The following is a 20,488-nucleotide window of genomic DNA, read 5'->3' as shown; positions in this document are numbered from 1 at the left end:
GAAATTCCCTTGCTGAAGTCCTGGACTAAGTGAAAACTCAGTAATAGATCTAAATATAGATCTCCTTTTTCCTGCAGAAAAAAGTTATTTGTACTGAGGTATCTAGGAGATACCCCAGGAAAACAGTCTTGTAGGAAGGAATCAAATAAGACTTTTGAATGTTCTTCTAGAAACCCTGTCTGTAAATTAATTTGCTTATCTAAGTGAGATATTTCTGACAATTTGAAAAAGACTTTGCAAAGGTAAGCAAGTTGACTAAGAGAAAAAACGTGAATAACTTGCAGTCTGCAGTAGGCCATCACTAGAGCTAGATACATCATCAGTACCCCTGGAGCAGTGGATAACTCAAAATGTAATGCAGAAAACTGATAGTCTAATCCAGACACTGAAAACCTTTAGAAAGTTTGATATCTGAGGCTGTACAAATCACCCTTTAAATCTAGTGTTAGCAAAAACTGAAAGGAGAAATAAGTGGTAACAGGTTGTGAAGAGATAGCATTTTGAACTCTGGGACTTTCATAAAATGATTGAAAAAGGAAAGATCTAGAACTGGTCTCCACAAGTCTTCTTTCTTTTGAGACCACAAACATTCTTGAGTAAATACCTTTCCCTGTCAGAAAAGGGAAAACAGACTTTATAACCCCCCCCCCCAATTCAGCAGATGCTGAATTTTAGGAGGGAAAAGGGGAGTTTAGTCTGTTGGATGAGAATAAATCCCTTGAAATGGAGGGAGGGACTCCCATTGCTATCTTGTACTTCAGATGGATTAACCTCAGAACCCATCTGTCTGATACCATTTTTTCATCTAGACCAACAACCGACCAAGAACCAAAAAAATACAAAACAATAAAAAATAAAAACGAAGTCCAAGCCGACAAAGATTTATTAGCACAAGCAAATAACCACCATTGACCTAGGTTTCGTCCTAAATGATTGGACTTCTTCAGAATACTAATATCAACTCCAAACACACTTATATCTAAAAAAAATTCCAATTATCCAATTAATTAATGAATCAATTGAAACACAAACACAATCTGTTAAAATTGAAAGGCACTATGGTTACCTTACAATATATGCAATACTAAACAATGTTGCCTACCTAAAACTACCATTTAAAATAAGTATATTGTGCTAAAAATGAATAATATGTAAACATAAATATACATTAATACAAAAACCAAAATTAAATGTAAATATTGAGACCAAGTTTGAATTTCACTTATGACCAGTAATACGTTTCAGCTTAAGTAAAGGCTTAATAGTGCAATAATCATTGAGTCCAGGGTAATTTTGTGCATTTAATCTAAGCTGCCATTTTAGTTCACATAAATCCAAATGTATGTCTAAAATCCTTCCCTGTTGGTCAGCTTTTACCTGATGTAAAATACAAAATTTAAAAATATGACCAGCATTACCAACCAAGTGTCTTGCTAAAGCATTAGTAGATTTAAGATGTTTAATATCTATAAGATGCTCCTTAACCCTTTCCCTAAAATACCTACACGTTTCCCCCACATAAAATGCTGTACAATCCTGACATTTGGCAAGATAAACCACATTTTTAGTATAACAGTCATAATGACCCAAGATAGAAATATAACAATGGTTAATCATTAAATTATTACCTGTTAATAAAATATGAGAACATAGGGAACATCTTCCACATTTAAAATTACCAATAATTCTATTAGTAGAGGGCCCCTTTAACATTAAACTTCTTTCAAAAATATCTTTAAAAGAAAAGTTCTTTCTGTAAACAAACATGGGTTTTTTTACCAAATTTGGACGCAAAATCTTTTTCCATTTGTAAAAAACCCAATTTCTATTAATAATCCTTTTAATCACATCGGAGTCCCCATTATAGGTAGAAATGTACATTACAGATGAACTTGTCAAATGGATTGGCTTAGTGGACTCATAAAAAGGAATGGTATGGTTATTATCAGATCTAAGTATGGCTTTAAACACACCCACGTCTCTTTTATACTTAATTTCCTTAAATAAATCCAAACACAACTTTTTAGTATAACCTCTGTTCATAAATAAGGATACCATAAAGTTTAATTCTTCAACAAATTCTATTTCCTCACTAACCATCCGGGCTGCCCTAACCATTTGGCCTTTTACAATAGCCCTTTTCTGATGGTTGGGATGCCAGCTGTTGTACTGGAGATATAAATTGGAAAAAGCAGGTTTTCTATAGATATTCGATTTAATTAAACCACGAACCCTATCAAAAGTTAATCTAACATCCAAATAAGTAATAGTGTCTGAATGATATTCATGTGTAAATTTCAAAAACCATACTGTACTATTAATATATTCAATATATGCATCCAAAATAACCAAGTCACCTTCCCAAATTATAAAAATGTCATCCAAAAATCATGAATATAATTTAATAAACTTATTAAATTCACTATGAAACAAGTAGTGTTCTTCCCAGTATGCCATAATATAATTGGCATAAATGGGGGCACAAGCGGCCCCCATAGCCACACCAGTACGTTGCTTAAAGTAATGCCCTTCAAAGAATAAAAAAATATTATGCAGGACCACTTCCATGAGTTTAACAAAAACTTTAATTTGATCCTGCTCATAAACTCCTGTTGCCAATAACTGTTGTTCTAACCAGGTTAACCCTTTATCATGTGGAATGACTGAAAACAAATTACAAACATCTATGGTTAGAAAAGAAATATTATCATTAACTTCAAAAGTCTTCACCCTCTCCAAAAAATGTCATGAATCCTTGGTAATATAGGGAAAACAGCTGATACCCAATTTCATATGATGGTCTAAAAATTGACTAATAAAACAAGCTTTGCTTCTTTTACCATCAACTATGGGTCTAAACTTCACATTGTCCAATCCTTTATGAATTTTAGGTATACCAAAGATTCCACTAACCACAGGAAATGGGTTAGTCAAAAATTCATGTTCAACTTCAGTCAATTCACCCTGATGCAACATATTTGGCTAGGAATATCGAGCTTGAGATGGTGCCGAAGGGCTTACATGTGTGGAGATATCCAAATGGGATAGAAGGTAACATCGATATGATCAACGAATTACATGCGTTATTTGATAAAACTGGATTGAGTATAATGGACATCATGGTGAAATATAACAAGCTTAAAATTGATGCGTTTCTTGCTGATCTTGAGTCCATTAATGACAGTATCACCAAGGATTTATTGTTTGATCAGTACTATACAAATTACACCAACATTGTGAAGGAAATTGATTGTAGCTGTGAGGCTATTTACCACAAGAAACTTCAGAAAATACAACGGGACATTAAAGTTTATGAAGCAGGTAACATTTATCTGCAATCGAAGAGGGAACCCCATCGGCATGGCAACCGGAATGTGTCAACTAATCACAGTACAGAATCGGGTGACATCATGACGTCAGGGAAGCAAGTAGTGGATAATATTTCTAACTGTGAAGATGAGAGCCCTTTAGGGGAGGGCGTGAGACGTTCGGAGAGGATCCGGAACAGGGAACCATCCTACGAAGAAAGAGAGGTTGGTCGGTTGGGGGCACAGCCCAAAGCGGGATATCCCACCAACAATTTCCAGAAAGGAGCTTGGAAATCACGAAGGTAATTAATTTTACTCCTAGTGCTGGCAGGGCAAGTGACGTAATTATATTGGACTCTGGTTCAATGGACAAGATATTTGAAACTGAGGCAGTTAGTGGCGGACTTGGTGATCCAACGGACACTAAAGTTGAGTTTGAACAATGCCCTTTGCCTATGCCTGTTTCAGGTGGCTTTATGAGTCACAACGTTCAAAACATTTCTTCTGTTTTTGACTTTGAAGTTGCCCATGATATTATGTTAAATTCATTCACGTATATTGTTCCGGATGAAATTAAATGCATGTCGTTTGTTAGTGAATGTAATCCTAATGTAGCTTGTGAAATTGCTGATGGTGTTGATATTAATCAGTTCTATCAGCATTGTGAGTGTGGTTGTCGTAATCCTAGGCCAGTGAGTGTCTTGTCAACATCCTTGGAAGGTTTAGACGATGACATTAGTAAACACAGTAGCTGCTTAGAGGCATGTGCTGATTTTGAACATGTTAATGGCGATAATATGAGTTATAATGTTCAGGATATTTCATTTGATTTTGGTGTTGAAGCCGTCCATGACACATTGTTAAATATAAGTACGCACACTGTTATGGACGAAATTAAATGTACGTCGTATGTTAGTGAATGTAATGAAGTTTGTGATTATGTAGATGGTATTGATCCTAATAGGTTCAATTTACATATTGAGTGTGGTTTCAGTAACTTTAGGCCAGTTAGTGCTTTGTCAACATCTTTGGTAGTTTTGGATGACGACAATTTTGAACACAGGAGTTTTTCAGGGGCATGTGCAGGTTTTGAACAAGTTGCCAAACAAATTGTCGGATGCTCTGACTTCATTACTGATATTAATGAAGTTAAGAATGGTGGAACTAATAACCTAGGGATGTGTCAGCCTGATTTAGAGGCAATTATGTTCGACCATTCGAGATATGGTATTCTGAGTAATCCAATTGTTTTGGAAAACAGTGTGCAAGATTTTAAGCTGTATAATTATTCTAGTGTTTCTTTTGGTATTGAGTGTGTCAACCTTTTTTCCAAAGGATTTACTTTTGCTCCTTGTAGAAAGGGTAATTTGGTTGACACTCTTATAGATCTGAAAATGTTTACATGGAAAATGAATTTAAGGGTATACTTTGATGCTGGTAATTCCAGTAATATCATTGAGAAAGATAATAGCATTTCTAAACCAAGTGTTCTTAATCCCCCCTTGAACCCCACGGTGGCTCTGTTTGAAAAAATGTGTGAATTTGACATTAGAGATTATTTTAAACAGCGGACAAGAAAACCACAATCTAATATGACAGATGAGGAGTATTTGTTGATGGATAATATAGGTAGAATGGGAAATATACGTATTATGAAGCCTGATAAAGGCAATGGTGTGGTGATTGTGGACAATAGTGATTATGTTAGCATTATGATGTCAGTGCTTATGGAAGATAATTATATTGAAACGAGTATTAATGAAATTAATATTGCATATAGGAAAGTAGACCTTTTTTTGGATGATATGTTGTATCAGGGTGAATTGACTGAAGTTGAACATGAATTTTTGACTAACCCATTTCCTGTGGTTAGTGGAATCTTTGGTATACCTAAAATTCATAAATTGGACAATGTGAAGTTTAGAGCCATAGTTGATGGTAAAAGAAGCAAAGCTTGCTTTATTAGTCAATTTTTAGACCATCATATGAAATTGGGTATCAGCTGTTTTCCCTATATTACCAAGGATTCATGGCATTTTTTGGAGAGGGTGAAGACTTTTGAAGTTAATGATAATATTTCTTTTCTAACCATAGATGTTTGTAATTTGTTTTCAGTCATTCCACATGATATAGGGTTAACCTGGTTAGAACAACAGTTATTGGCAACAGGAGTTTATGAGCAGGATCAAATTAAAGTTTTCGTTAAACTCATGGAAGTGGTCCTGCATAATAATTTTTTATTCTTTGAAGGGCATTACTTTAAGCAACGTACTGGTGTGGCTATGGGGGCCGCTTGTGCCCCCATTTATGCCAATTATATTATGGCGTACTGGGAAGAACACTACTTGTTTCACAGTGAATTTAATAAGTTTATTAAATTATATTCACAATTTTTGGATGACATTTTTATAATTTGGGAAGGTGACTTGGTTATTTTGGACGCATTTATTGAATATATTAATAGTACAGTATGGTTTTTGAAATTTACACGTGAATATCATTCAGACACTATTACTTATTTGGATGTTAGATTAACATTTGATAGGGTTTGTGGTTTAATTAAATCGAATATCTATAGAAAACCCACTTTTTCCAATTCATATCTCCAGTACAACAGCTGGCATCCCAACCATCAGAAAAGGGCTATTGTAAAAGGCCAAATGGTTAGGGCAGCCCGGATGATTAGTGAGGAAATAGAATTTGTTGAAGAATTAAACTTTATGGTATCCTTATTTATGAATAGAGGTTATCCTAAAAAGTTGTGTTTGGATTTATTTAAGGAAATTAAGTATAAAAGAGACGTGGGTGTGTTTAAAGCCATACTTAGATCTGATAATAATCATACCATTCCTTTTCATGAGTCCAAATGAAGTTAATGATAATATTTCTTTTTCTAACCATAGATGTTTGTAATTTGTTTTCAGTCATTCCACATGATATAGGGTTAACCTGGTTAGAACAACAGTTATAGGCAACAGGAGTTTATGAGCAGGATCAAATTAACTTTTTCGTTAAACTCATGGAAATGGTCCTGCATAATAATTTTGTATTCTTTGAAGGGCATTACTTTAAGCAATGTACTGACCAACAGGGAAGGATTTTGACAAGTTCATCTGTAATGTACATTTGTACCTATAATGGGGACTCCAATGTGATTAAAAGGATTATTAATAGAAATTGTTTTTTTTACAAATGGAAAAAGATTTTGCGTCCAAATTTGGTAAAAAAAACCATGTTTGTTTACAGAAAGGATTTTTCTTTTAAAGATATTTTTGAAAGAAGTTTAATGTTAAAGGGGCCCTCTACTAATAGAATGATTGGTAATTTTAAATGTGGAAGATGTTCCATATGTTCTCATATTTTATTAACAGGTAGTAAGTTAATGATTAAACATTGTTATATTTCTATCCTGGGTCATTATGATTGTTATACTAAAAATGTGGTTTATCTTGCCAAATGTCAGGATTGTAAAGCATTTTATGTGGGGAAAACGTGTAGGTATTTTAGGGAAAGGGTTAAGGAGCATCTTATAGATATTAAACATCTTAAATCTACTAATGCTTTAGCAAGACACTTGGTTGGTAATGCTGGTCATATTTTTAATTTTGTATTTTACAGCAGGTAAAAGCTGACCAACAGGGAAGGATTTTAGACATACATTTGAATTTATGTGAACTAAAATGGCAGCTTAGATTAAATGCACAAAATTACCCTGGACTCAATGATTATTGCTCTATTAAGCCTTTACTTAAGCTGAAACATATTACTAGTCAGAAGTGAAATTCAAACATGGTTTCAATATTTACATTAATTTTGGTTTTTGTATTAATGTATATTTATGTTTACATATTCATTTTTAGCACAATATATTTATTTTAAATGGTAGTTTTAGATAGGCAACATTATTTTGTATTGCATATATTGTAAGGTAACCATAGTGCCTTTCAATTTTAACTGATTGTGTTTGTGTTTCAATTGATTCATTAATTAATTGGATAATTGGAATGTTTTTTTAGATATAAGTGTGTTTGGAGTTGATATTAGTATTCTGAAGAAGTCCGATCATTTAGGACGAAACCTAGGTCAATGGTAGTTATTTGGTTGTTGCTAATAAATCTTTGTCAGCTTGGACTTCGTTTTTCTTTATTTTTTATTGTTTTGATACTATTTTTTGCCAAAGAGAGAAGTGGAGAGCCAGATTTTGGGAGAGAGTTAAGGTCTTGCCTGGGAGGGGGCATCTGAAAATAGTCATTCAGACTTGTTGTACTATCCTGATTTCTGAGAAGCTCCCGTCTATTTTGTAGCATCCTTGCCATTGTTTTTTGAATGTCAGTTTAGCTTTAACATCCTCAGGTAAATTTTGAGAATGTAATCAAGCAAACGTTCTAATAGTTTCAGCTGCTGATGCTAAGAAAGAGGCATCAGGTGAGTCATAAGTACACTTCAAAGAATTCTTAGTTACTTGAGACTGGATTTCCTCATTCTAAGGGGATCCAGTATCTGTCTGCTTGGGATAACATGATTGACAGACCTCGATGCTTTGCCAGAGATGGCCTTCATCTGTCACCCCTGGGTTTCCGGGTACTGGCTAAGGCTCATGCACCCCCTATAGTGCCTTTTTAGGCGATGTTCCAAAGACAAAATTACCACTCTAACAGCTATAAATAAATGCAATCTAAGGGTCATGCTGCTCAGTGCTAGAAGTCTAAATCTCAAGATGCACTCGCTGAAAGCACTCCTCAAAATGGAGAACATCGACATTTGTGCTGTAATGGAGACCTGGTTTAAAGCAGCAGAAAGCACCCCTGCGCTACCAGGCTATGACTCATTCCACACCTTTCGGCCCTGAAACATGGATCAAAGCTCCAAAGGTGGTGGTGCCTCCATATTCATAAAAGATATGCACACCTCCAGACTACAAGCCCAGCATAATGCATCTGAGATACTTCAGATACAACTAACATTGGGTAAGACGGCGATACAGGTCATAGCCTGCTATCGGTCCCCAACCATGTCCCTAGACTCACTCAATGTTCCTAAGCACCCTGGAATCTATCAAGGTCCAACCCAACACACTCTTACTAGGAGACTTCAACTACTCCTCCATCAACTGGGAAAACTACTCGAGCACCAATACACTGGCCCAAAGTTTTCTGGAATAAATCAATTCCAGTGCCCTGGACCAGCTTATTCTGACCCCCACTACAGGAAGCATCATCCTTGACCTGGTTATTACTAACATGGGCGACCGTTGCTCTACACCAATAGTCAATCCGTCCCTGGTCAGATCCAACCATAAAGTAATCACCTTGGAAATACACATCTCACCCACACCCCCACACAAAGGTAACCACCTTGAAAAACTTCTCCAAAGCTGACTGTGGACTCCTAAAAACAGAGGTGGCTAATTTCACGGCACCCATGCCAATGGAAAATAGCTGCATGACTGCCGAATCATACACCAGTGCACTGCGCGAACATGTACACAAATGCATGGAACTAGCCATACCCAACAGAACCAAGATGCTCTCCTCCAAAAAAAGGAAGCCAATCTGGTAGTCCCATGCCATTAATAAACTCACAACAGAAGGAAGAAACTGTTGCAGAAAAAGGTGAAGTCCCAAGACTGGAAAAACTCCCTTATTAACCTCAACAAAATGTTGAGCTCCCTCATCAAATCCTCTAAAGCCAGCTATGAAGGCAGAATTGCAGCAGACACTAAAAACAATCACAAAGCCTTCTATAGCTATCAAGAACCTTCACAGCAATACCCAGATTTGCTCTGAGATACTGTACAATGGTACCTCCTATACTCAGCCAACAGATATTGCCAACATACTGGCTGAGATTCAGTGCCAACTTTACCCCTCTCTCCCCCCTAAAGGACCAATCACAGTACTGGAAGAATGTCAGGCACCCAGCATTACTGCAGCACAGTTTAAAGCTACATTGTCCAAGGCCAAGAATACAGCTTCCATGGGACCCAATAATATCTCTGGCTGTGTTCTACATGAACTCCAAAGCGAACTGACACCACATCTGTGTGTCCTGTTCAGTCACAGTCTCACCTCTGGCTTTGTCCCTACCGAATGGTGCACTGCAGTCATCTCTCTCCATAAAGGGGGAGCAACTACAGACCCTGGGAATTATCGCCCCATTAGTCTGATGAGTCTGCTGTGTAAAGCTATGGAGCACATCATCGTGGACCTGATTAACAAAGATATTGGAAATCTCCAAACTCTAGACCTCACGCAATTTGGGTTTGTGAAAGGGAGATCATGCCTGCTCAACCTGGTTGACTTCTTTGAGTCAGTCACCAGGGCTGTGGATGAAGGTAAGGCAGTGCATACAGCCTACCTCAGTCTGGCCAAGCCCTTTGATACCATTCCTCACTCTGGAATTATTGATAAACTCACCAAACTAGGCATTAACCCCTATATCACGAGGTAGCTTGCAAATTGGCTCACAGATAGAACACACAGTGTGAAAGTAGCGGACTCCCAAGTCAGACTGCCGACCAGTCACTAGTGGAGTCCCACAGGGATCGGTCCTGGGTCCTCTCCTGTTCAGCATCTACTTCTCAGAAGTCCAGGCCAACATAAATGGATTCTGGCTGACCAAGTTTGCAGACAGCTGCAAGCTGGGAACCATTATCAACTCCCCAAGTGATGCAGACATCCTACAGAAAGGCCTCACTGAGACCAATGAATGGTGTCGAAACCATGGCCTTAAGCTTAATGCCAAAAAATGCATCGTCATCCCCTTTGGTTAAAAACTCAGTTCCCACTAATTACCACATTGATGGGAGCCCATTGAACACTGAAGGTGTTATAAGAGATCTGGGACACATGTTGACAGCAACCTCTCCTTCGACCGCCACCACATTGCCACTGTGGTCAGAAAGTCCTTCTGTGTGGCACATCTCATTACCAAGGGTTTTGCATCTAGGAAGAAACAGGTCATCATCTCTCTCTATTCTTCCCTCATTAGACCAATTATTGAGTATAATGCCCCATTTGGCATGTACCTCACTAGACACCTGCAACAGCTGGTGAGGCCCCAGAGGTATCTCACAAAGAGATGGACAGACTCAAAAGACTCCAGCCATTTTCTGTCTCATATTGCCTACTTAGAGGTAATCTCCACTTGTCTTACAAAGCCATGTCTGACCCAGCTCTGTTAGAACTGCTACTTCTAAAGAAATCCCAATCCCTCCTCACCACATTCTCCAGAGACCTCAACCTCATTACCAAAATCAACAGAACATGCTGGAGGGATAGACTGCCCATGCTCTGGAACAGACTTCCCATACATGTCAAGCAGAGCAGCTCGCTGACCCTCTTCAAGAGAAATCTTGATGAGTGGATGGGTAATAGAAAGTTCACCCCGGGGATCACTCCAGTGGCTGTACTTGATAGAGGTACTGGGAACTAAACGTTGGGTGGCATGGTGCCAGGGCACTTCTATGGGCTAGGCATGTAAAGGCTCCAGGGCCATTAGCCTAGTACACAGTTATGAACCTATGAAAACAGAAGTCAGTATAGTCAGAGAAATTTGTTCCTCTAAAATGTCCCTCTTATTCTTAAATGAAGCAAGCAAAATGTTAGTATGCAAGCTTGACAAGCATGAAGCCTAACAATAAGTGTAGCAGATGTATGCTCTTTTTCCCAAGTCTGTCAATGGTTTCCCCATCCTCCCCAGTCTTTAGCTGCAGATTGATTTGCCAATGAAATCACTGCATAGTCACGTCTGAGATTAGAAAATAAAAATTTGTAAGACTGAGGTATTTTGTACAATCTATCTGCCTTCTTACAGATTGCGGACTCGCTGTTATGCAGATCTGGAAAAATAGGAGAAACAGGAGTAGGATGAGGAAATCCCAGTTGTAATAAATCATAATATATTTTTTAAAAGAAACCAGAATGTCATTTTGCTCCCACTGAAACATTTGGTTCATTCTAGAAATATTTTCCAAAAAAGAAAATTCTTCCAAGGGACAATTACAATACTCTTTTCAGAAACAGTCGCCTGAGGGGAGAAAACAAATATTTTTCCATGACAATGTTTTCCCTTTCATCACACTGGGAGTCTTCAGAATATGAGAACATTTTTTTTTTTTACCAGTAAATGCAGAATGAGAAGGATTAAGAAGTGAGCCTTGATCTTAGCCCAATAAATCATCCTTGTTTAAAGTAACAGAGACAGGAGAACATAACTTTCTGCTTCGTTTTAAGTGGGATCTCCACAGAAGCAGACTGACTCCTGTCAGGGACATCACCCCATGGTGTAGACATCCCAGTCTGACTAGGTAGAGAAGCACTTCCCATTCCTTCCTCCAAGTATGGTTCTTCCATGCCCACTAAGGACACTCCCAACAGCTGCACAGGATGTGTCTAACCTCCAGTCCATGGTGACTGAAGGAACTACATCAGAGGAAACCAAGGAAGAAAATGATTGGTCTGATGAAACAGAAATGATCACAGCAGGGCAACCCATCAGTAGGTGAGACCTTAGTGACCCACTGAAGGGTCAAGGTTTGTCTAGAAATGTTCTTCTTTTTGTGGCTGGGGGAAGGAAGAACCGGGAAAACTGTAAGTTGTTCCATAGTAAAGCTGAGAATGAGGCTTGATGTCCAGGTAAAACTGACAGTGGTAGTTGGTAAAACTTGAGTGTCAAAAAGGCAGCATTTTCACCATAAAAAACATTGTGACACTTAACAACATACACTTACCCCAACCCATTAAACACAGTTTTATAAAAGTTTTCTCATAAAAAATTAGAGAAAATGTTAAATTTATCAAGTTTTACACTAAAAGAAAAAGTAGAACCACAGTCTTCTAACTGACTGAAAAGTCATATGACACTCCAAGAAAAAAAATCTGTAGCATAATACAAACAATTTCAATTAAAGTTATTGTTTTAGTCATGAAATAAGTTGTGAAAGTTTTTTCCCCTCCAGAGGAGAATGTATCTGCCCAGCAGTAGCAAACACTAGGAGACCATTGATCCTTGAAAGCCCACAAGAGGAGCACTCTTCAGCAGCAAGAAAGCTCTGAAGGGCTTGGTGCCCAAAATGTTGGTTTACTATAGTTCTGCTCAAGCTATCAATGGTCTAGGTGTGTAAGGTGCCCTTAAGCTTTGGAAGCTGGCCAGCTGATGTTCTTCGTGTTTCACTGTTGCAGTCATCACTTGTGGGTTATCCCTGCTGGGTAGCCCTCAATCAGCCCTGAATACCAGAGTCAAGGTTTTCCCCTGTGCCAGATGCTGTCGCCTCTGGACTGACATCAGGTCATCAGTGGTATAAAGGAGAGCAGCTGGCACCATTACATCAGTCTTTCTTGCCATGGAGCACAAAGCAAACACATTTTGCATGTGTGCCAGTTGGTCATTGCCAGAGTGGACGATGACTCAGAAAACGACTAAAGCTAAGTACCCCATTGGGGACCTTTTTCTTGCTCTAACCGATGTCCGAAAAAGTCAATAATTGTCTCCACTGTGGAAAACAAATACCACGTCGAGACTTCCATACTTTGTGCATTACTTGTCTAGGCCCTGACCATGACATCCTACATTGTCAGTTCTACACACTTTTCAATTCTAGGGCTATTCACTGTAGAGCTGATTTTGTAGGCAGGCATTTCCAAAGTAGTTCCTCGCATTATGAAATGCCATCCATCAGTCAACAGTCTTGGATATTCCCAAAAAAATGAAAAGATAAAGAAAGGGACAGACCACACAAACTTAAGACTTCAGACGACCCATCCCAGTAGCAAGTCGTCAGTTCTCAGGAATTCAGTGAGGTGCATTCGCAGTCCCTGATGCCCGACTCGTTTCCTTCGCAGGCCTCTACAGAGACCCTTTCGGAGTCCAGTATGCTGCCAAGGAATGCTACATCTTTTGATTCCTCAGTTGTCCCTGCTTCATTTGGGTCCGGAGCCACTACGCAGGCACTGGCTTCTGAGCAGGTTCATCGCACAACCGATTCAATGCAAAAACTGACGTCTTCACCCCCGACTACTGCATCCCAATAAAAAATGGATTTACCAAGGTCTAAAATCAAGACCACCCCAAAGAAAACAGTCTCTAGTCACCATCTTACTCCTCCTCCTCCACCACCTCAGACACAGTTACTGAAAATGGTGGATGACCTCATCACTTTCATCAGGGGTAGCCATACCACTCCTTTTAAAAGAAAGAGGGATACTTCCCTTGAAGTTCACACAGAGCCAGATTGTGAACTTTCAGACTACCTTGATTCAGATGAGGAACAACAACCCCTCACCTCCTTTGAGGATTCTGATGTAGAGGAATCTATTCCTTCTGCCCCCCCCCCCCCACAGGATCTTTCATTTGAGGAAACCCTGCACACTCAGAGAGCATTTCCACTGGGAAGCCCAGGATTATCCTCAGTCTAAGAAAAGACTAAGAGACTTTCTAGATCTTTCTCAGCACAGGCCCTTGGTCATCCCTTCTATTCTGGATGTGGTGGATGATGTTTTCAGTGAATCTAGCCTCACCCCTGATGCCATACCCCATGCTCCTAGAAAACCTGATGGGTACTACAGGGTGCCTGATTCACATAAGTATTTGTTTAAAAACCCTGCAAAAGACCCAGAGGTCATCATACAGGGGCCCAAAGGGGCAAAGGCTAGCTTATCAAAAAACCCAATTCCCTCTGACAAGGATTCTAGAGCTCTAGACAGATGGGGTAAAAAAGTGTACACCTCCACAACCTTAGCTATTAGAGCTCTAAACTGCCACTTCCATATGCTAAAATATCAACGGCACACCTTGGAACTTATGAGACTAAAAGTTTTAACTTTACCTGACACTAATACTTCTAAAGAGTTAGCAGATCTTCTGCACTCTACTTCTCAAGTAGTTAAACACTCCCTGCACTGCGTATTCGATGCCCTAGAAGCTTCAAGCAGGGTCGCTGTGGCAGGTTCGGTCATTAGGAGGCACGCATGGCTAAAAGAACAGCCACTGCTTGATCATGTAAAATCAAAACTACTTGATGCCCCCCTGGATAAAGACCACTTGTTTGGATCAAAAGCAGAAGAGGCCATCAAAAAGATGGAGGAGAAAGCTAAATCTGTGCAAACAGTAAAGGACTTCCTCCAAGTTCAACCTCCCAGATTCAGCAGACACTTTCCCCTCTAAGCACTGGTCTTTCCCAGCCCCAATAGACAGGTTCAAGGGAGGCCTCACAGAGACAGATCAGTTAGACCACAAAACCAAGGTCAGCGAAGGACTAAGCAATGGCCCTCCACCACTCCCACAGCAGGGAGTTCTAAGTCCACTCCCTACTCTATGAACGTGCAATGACTCCCCCTCCCATCAGAGATTAGGAGGAAGGCTATCCATTTACAATCAAAATTGGCTGTCTGTAACAAAGGACCAGTGGGTATTAAAAATAATTTTCCAGGGTTACAATTTTACCTTCCAACAAGTCCCAACTTCAACAGGTTACCAAAATATACCTCCAAATCAGTGGGCGGAAACATTAAAACAAGTGCACATACTCCATGCTCAAGGGGCAGTGGAGCCTGTGCCACAGGAGCAAGCAGGAAAAGGTTTCTACTCCAGACTGTTCCTAGTGGCAAGAAAAGAAGGCACTGCGCGACCCATCCTCGACCTGTCCACTCTGAACACCTTCCTAGAGGTCCCAAAATTCAAAATGCTAACTCTTCAAAAACTTTTACCAATGCTGGAAAAAAATGCATGGCTAGCCACCCTAGGCCTAAAGGATGACTACCTTCATATACTCATAAGGGAGTCTTGCAGAAAATACATATGCTTCAGAGCAGGTTCACAACACTTTCAGTTCTCTGCGCTACCCTTTGGCTTATCTACGGCTTCCAGGGTCTTCACAAAATTCCCCTGGCCCCAGTGGTTGCTTTCTGCAGACAGGAAAACATCCAGATTTACCCTTATCTGGGCGACTGCCTAATCCAGGCTGACAACAAAGAGAAGTTATTACAGGACCTGCTCTTTGTACAAACATCCCTAACCTCTCTAGGGTACACTATCAACAGGAAAAAATCAAACCTAAACCCCTCCAGGCAGATCATCTTCTTGGGCACACTCCTGGACACAGCCTCCCAAACAGTCTTCCTCTCACCAGAAAAACAATGCTTTCTGCCAAATTAAAAACTCACAGCAAGGAAAATTCTGCAAACACTGGATTACATGTCATCCTGAATTCTCATGATTCCCCTGGCCAGGCTGCACACGAGGAAACACCAGTGGTACCTAAAGAACCTTTGGTGCCAACACTCTCAATCTATGGTGACCACTCTCCCCCTCATTCCATGCATGAGGAATGAGTTTCTTTGGTGGGCAGAGGCATGCACTCAGAACAAGGGCCTTCCCTTCACCTACCTTCCTCAAGGCCAGGCTATCACCACAGATGCCTCAGACCCAGCTTGGGGCGCTCATTTAGATACCTGGTGCACCCAAGGCTCTTGAGACCTCAGGCACCTTAACTGGCACATCAACCTAAAGGAAATGATAGCAGTTCACAAGGTTATCACATCCTTCCAAGACACCCTAAAACCAGGAGTCCTCCTCATAAAAACAGACAATACCACAATCATGTGGTACATCAACAGGCAGGGGTGGACACACTCATATCCTCTCTGCTGACTAGCCATGAGCCTCTGGCAGACAGCCTCCTCCATGGGCCTACACCTGTTAGCCCAGTACATCCCAGGAGTAAACAATACCCTAGCATATCATCTAATCACAAACTACTTAGAACCCCACAAGTGGAAACTCCAAAAGGGGACATTCCTTCAAATCACCCAGGCCTGGGGGACACCAGAGGTGAACCTCTTTGACTCACAACACAACAATCAGCTGCACAAATTATGCAAAATGGAGTTCCACCCCCTGGCTTGTAAAATGGATGATCTCTCATTCCAATGGACCAAGCTCTTCATTTATGCATCCCCACTGCCCTTACTCCCAAGGGTACTGCTCAAAATAAGTCAGGAAGGACCAAAAGCCATCCTTATAGCACCAGATTGGCCCAGGCAACATTGGTACCCCTTGGTGCTCAGCCTGACCAAGGAGCCTTACAGGACCCTAGCTTTAACTGCAGACCTCCTGACACAAGCCAGAAGAGAGATTCTGCAACCAAACCTGCACACTCTCCAAACTTTCTGCATGGCTTATCCCCCAGGGACCAGGGATAACCCACAGTTGAGCAAGCAGGTCCTAGACATTAAGTAGCCAGAAGGCCCAGCACCAGGAAATCTTACTCAGAGAAATGGAAAAGGTTCAACCCCTGGTGCCTCTCAAAAGGTAACAGCAGCTCCCAGCCATCCCTCCCACTTATTCTGGACTACCTAGTGGAGCTACTTAACAAGGGCCTCTTCTTTTCCTCCTTTAAATCCACGTCAGCAATTTCAGCACACTTTCATGCTGAACAGCCTGTCTTCTCTCACCCTTTGATTAAGCAGTTCCTTAGAGATGTATCTAACATTAGGCCTCCTAGAAGGGCACCCACTCCAGCCTGGGACCTGAACTATGTCTTAGAAAAGCTGGCTTTGCCTTCCTTTGAACCAGTGGCATCAGCAGACCTAAAACACCTTTCCTTGAAGACTGCCATTCTCTTGGCTATTACTTCAGCTAGAAGGGTGTCAGAACTTCAGCATGGCCACTGAATCCTTCATTATCTTCCATGCAGACAGGGTGTCTCTCAGGACTAGTCCCTCTTTCATTCCAAAGGTAGTATCAGATGTGACCCTAAACAGGCTGTACATCTCCCCACCTTTTTTTCCAAACCCTCAGAATAAAGGGGAGAGAATTATGCACGCACTGGATATGCACAGACAGTTAAGATACTACCTAAACAGAACAAAGTCCATTAGAAAGATGGATCAGCAGTTGGTTGGCTTCACCCCAGGGAAAGAGGGGAATGCTATCTCCAAGCAGACCATTTCAAAATGGATATCTCACTATATACAGTTCTGCTACACCTTTCATGGGAAAGCACCTCCTAAATCTATCAGAACTCATTCCACTAGGGCAGCCTCTACTTCCACTGCCTTTCTTAGAGGAGTACCCACCAGGGACATCCTGGAAGCTGCCACTTGGACCTCAGTCCACACCTTCACAAAGCACTACCACCTGCCTCTGCTCTCCATGGCTCGGACAGGCTTTGTCTCTGCAGTCCTGCAAGGCATGCTAGCTCAATCCTAGGAATTTCATACTTCCATCCTCAGCTTTGGGAAGCCTCCCACAAGTGATGACTGCAACAGTGAAACATGAAGAACATAGTACAGTTGTGTACACTTACCATAAATGTAGATGTCCACATGTATTCACTGTTGCAGTCCTATTTACCCTCCCACCTTGCCCCTTAATCTTATCCTTTTTGGAGATTAACTGTCATTCTTGCAACCTTGGGCCACCAGGGGCTCTCTAAAACATTTCCTTCAGGGGCTCCTACAGGTTAGGGCAAGAAAAACTGATGTAATGGTATCGGTTGCTCTCCATTATACCACTGACAACCTGACATCACTCCAGAGGCGACAGCAGCCGGTGCAGGGGAAAAGCTTGACTCTGGTATTCAGGCCGACCGAGGGCTACCCATCAGGGTTAACCCACAAGTGATGACTGCAACAATGAATGCACTCAAACATCTACATTTATGGTAAGTGTACACAACTGTACTTTATATCCCATGCATGATATAACCCATATAGCTAAGGATACTGCAACAGTGATAAACATCTTTGGTTATCCATTCACCTTAATCAGCTGAGTAAATACTGTCAGGATACATCAGCATTTTGAGGTAAAAGAGCAATTTTAAAGTTACACAAAATCTTAGTGCAGCAAAAACTGTTTTTACATAACAATAATAATGTTAATAGTTTCTTCACTTATCACAAATTCACCTGCAAATGGCAAACCGTTATGGGATGCATCACTTCTTTAAGTCATAGTACTATAATACATATTTACTGTATGATGCATTTCACTACACTGCCAAATGAAACTGTTGTCACTGGGATCATAGTCAGGGCTTTATACCTCTACTCCACAACAAAATGTTTCCAATTGTCTGTTTTGAATGGAGGTCAAAACCTATACTCCACAAGTACGGCTATACTCCTGGTAGCTTTCTAGCCAAATAAGCATTATATTTATGGATGCAAGAAATAATTCTAGGCATTCCCTGTGATATAAGCTGTCAAGAACACCTTGTTCTCATGATGAATGCATGCACTCCTCCACCTGCAGAGAAATTAAATCCACCGACTACCCAAATTAAGTTAGTTTATTTGATGCAGTTTTGGTAAGTTAGTGGTTGAAGTTATCAACTGTTGGGCAATAGTGACAAAATTGGATTGTAACTTGGAATTGAGATATTATGAAGGGGAGGCTGGTCATGAGTCAGAAGGGAGTACCGTGATATGCCATGTTCCTTTGGTAAGTAACTGAGAAAGGTATTCTGTCTGAATGTTATTGAAGTTACTGGTAGTCTGGAGGTTGTACAGATATAGTCTGGAGGTTATTTAACCTGAGCTGGTAAATTTAACTGACTTGCTTGATATTTACATTTGTGAGCTATTGAAAAAAAATCTGCCTTTAAAAAGAACAGTTCATGTGACTAGATTATGCTTCTTAATTTGTGTTTCTTTTATGCTTGACAGGAGATGCGGCCTTGACACATCCCACTGGAATTGAAATAAATGCAGCAAAGAGAGACTTAATGGAGAAAATTGATCTTTACAACAAGAATGAGATTGACAGTGGTTTACTGTTTGAATCTTAAATATGTCTTGTATAAATTGTGATATTTAAAATAATTATTTAATATTAAAAATTGTCACTAGCATTAAAAGATGTTGTGTATAAGTATTATGCACAGTTATTTGCTATTTAAATGTGTGCTTACTTTTTAAAAGAAAAGTGCTCTGGAAATGTGTTCTATTTTGCCGCTGTAACCTCTGTGTAAGAAATGTGGACATTGTTCAAAAAACAATATGTTACATGCTTTTACCATAACCATTCTTCCCTTCCTTTTAATTACAGACAGTCTCTTCAAGCCAAACTCCTCCCACAAAGTCAATGTCTTCTTTGCTTCGACCTTTTGATACCAGACTGTGCAGTCTACAGTGAAAGATTCCAATGCCAGTACCCAGACCATAGCACTAGCTGTCCCTGGTTTTGGGTGATAATTTTGCTCTGTCCCTCTTAATTGTACGAGATATATATTTTTAGGAACGTTAGAGCACTTCAACCACTGAGTCCTTTTACTTTAGAAAATACAGTGAATCCATTTGTCCTGTACTGTCAGCTTTTTAAGTTATTAGTACCAATAATTTAAAAGTGTCTCTCATTTGGAGAATTTGCCTCTGATTACCGTTGGTCTTGCCTCTGGTTGTGGACATAAGAAGTAGAGAACTGTACTTATCACTCCCAGGTCTGCTGTTACTGAGTGTGTCACACGTTATACTCTGAATCTTTTTATGTCTAAGAGGAGAGGATGACATATTCAACTCTGTGGGAAAAAGAACCTGAGACATGAAATACCAAAGTAGCTTATGACCCAATGCAAAGTCAGTATGTTGGTGGTAGGGGAAGTGTGTGTGCCAGTGTACTGAAACATGGACATCTCTGGATACATTTCTGAAGAAGTAAAAGTATGCACTGTGAGTGTTAAATTGATGGTCCCCTTGAGTTAACGTAAAGCAGAGTTTTATGACAACAGCAGTCTGCATGTTAGTCAAATGTAGGAAAACTTCTAGTTTAAATGAGAAAAGATAGGTTTCCTTTTCCCCAAACCTGACCCAAGTCCAGTTTGCAGAACCTTGGCTTGCCTTCTGAAGTGGAGAAGATTGTGTACACTAAGGATAGTACTGAATAGGACATTTTACAGAATTTTCTTGCTGCTGATAGGTGCTTCTACAGATGTTGAAGACTTTCTGGAAGGTGATGCTTCATAAAAAGATATGCTGCAGTTCACATACCTGTCCATAAACATTCTGGAAACTGTCTGTAAGTGACATGATGGTTGTGGTGGTCATTCACATAGTGCTAGGGAAGAGGTGGGCTTTGTCATTAATATAAATTGTTCCATCTTCATTGACTTACATTCCTACTAGCGTACTATTTTTTGATTTTTAATTTTATTAACTGAGGTAGAATACTGATCACAAATA

General features: G+C 40.0%; 1 protein-coding gene across 1 annotated transcript in view; it reads left to right on the top strand.

Annotated features, from left to right (window-relative positions):
• IRAK2 (interleukin 1 receptor associated kinase 2) overlaps positions 1-19,210 on the top strand; it is an 862,709-nt gene extending 843,499 nt beyond the window's left edge. Inside the window, exon 13 of the mRNA XM_044078636.1 lies at positions 18,977-19,210. Within this exon, the coding sequence (XP_043934571.1) occupies positions 18,977-19,098 (122 nt within the window). The 3' untranslated portion in view covers positions 19,099-19,210. The remainder of the gene's footprint in view (positions 1-18,976) is intronic.
• The last annotated feature ends 1,278 nt before the right edge of the window (positions 19,211-20,488 follow it).

The sequence above is a fragment of the Protopterus annectens genome, chromosome 7.part1 (genome assembly GCF_019279795.1).
Source record: "Protopterus annectens isolate FY-2018-M chromosome 7.part1, PAN1.0, whole genome shotgun sequence".
NCBI lineage: Eukaryota > Metazoa > Chordata > Ceratodontiformes > Protopteridae > Protopterus > Protopterus annectens.
Note: the sequence above shows the minus strand (reverse complement) of the source record. Positions and strands in the feature narration are given on the sequence as shown.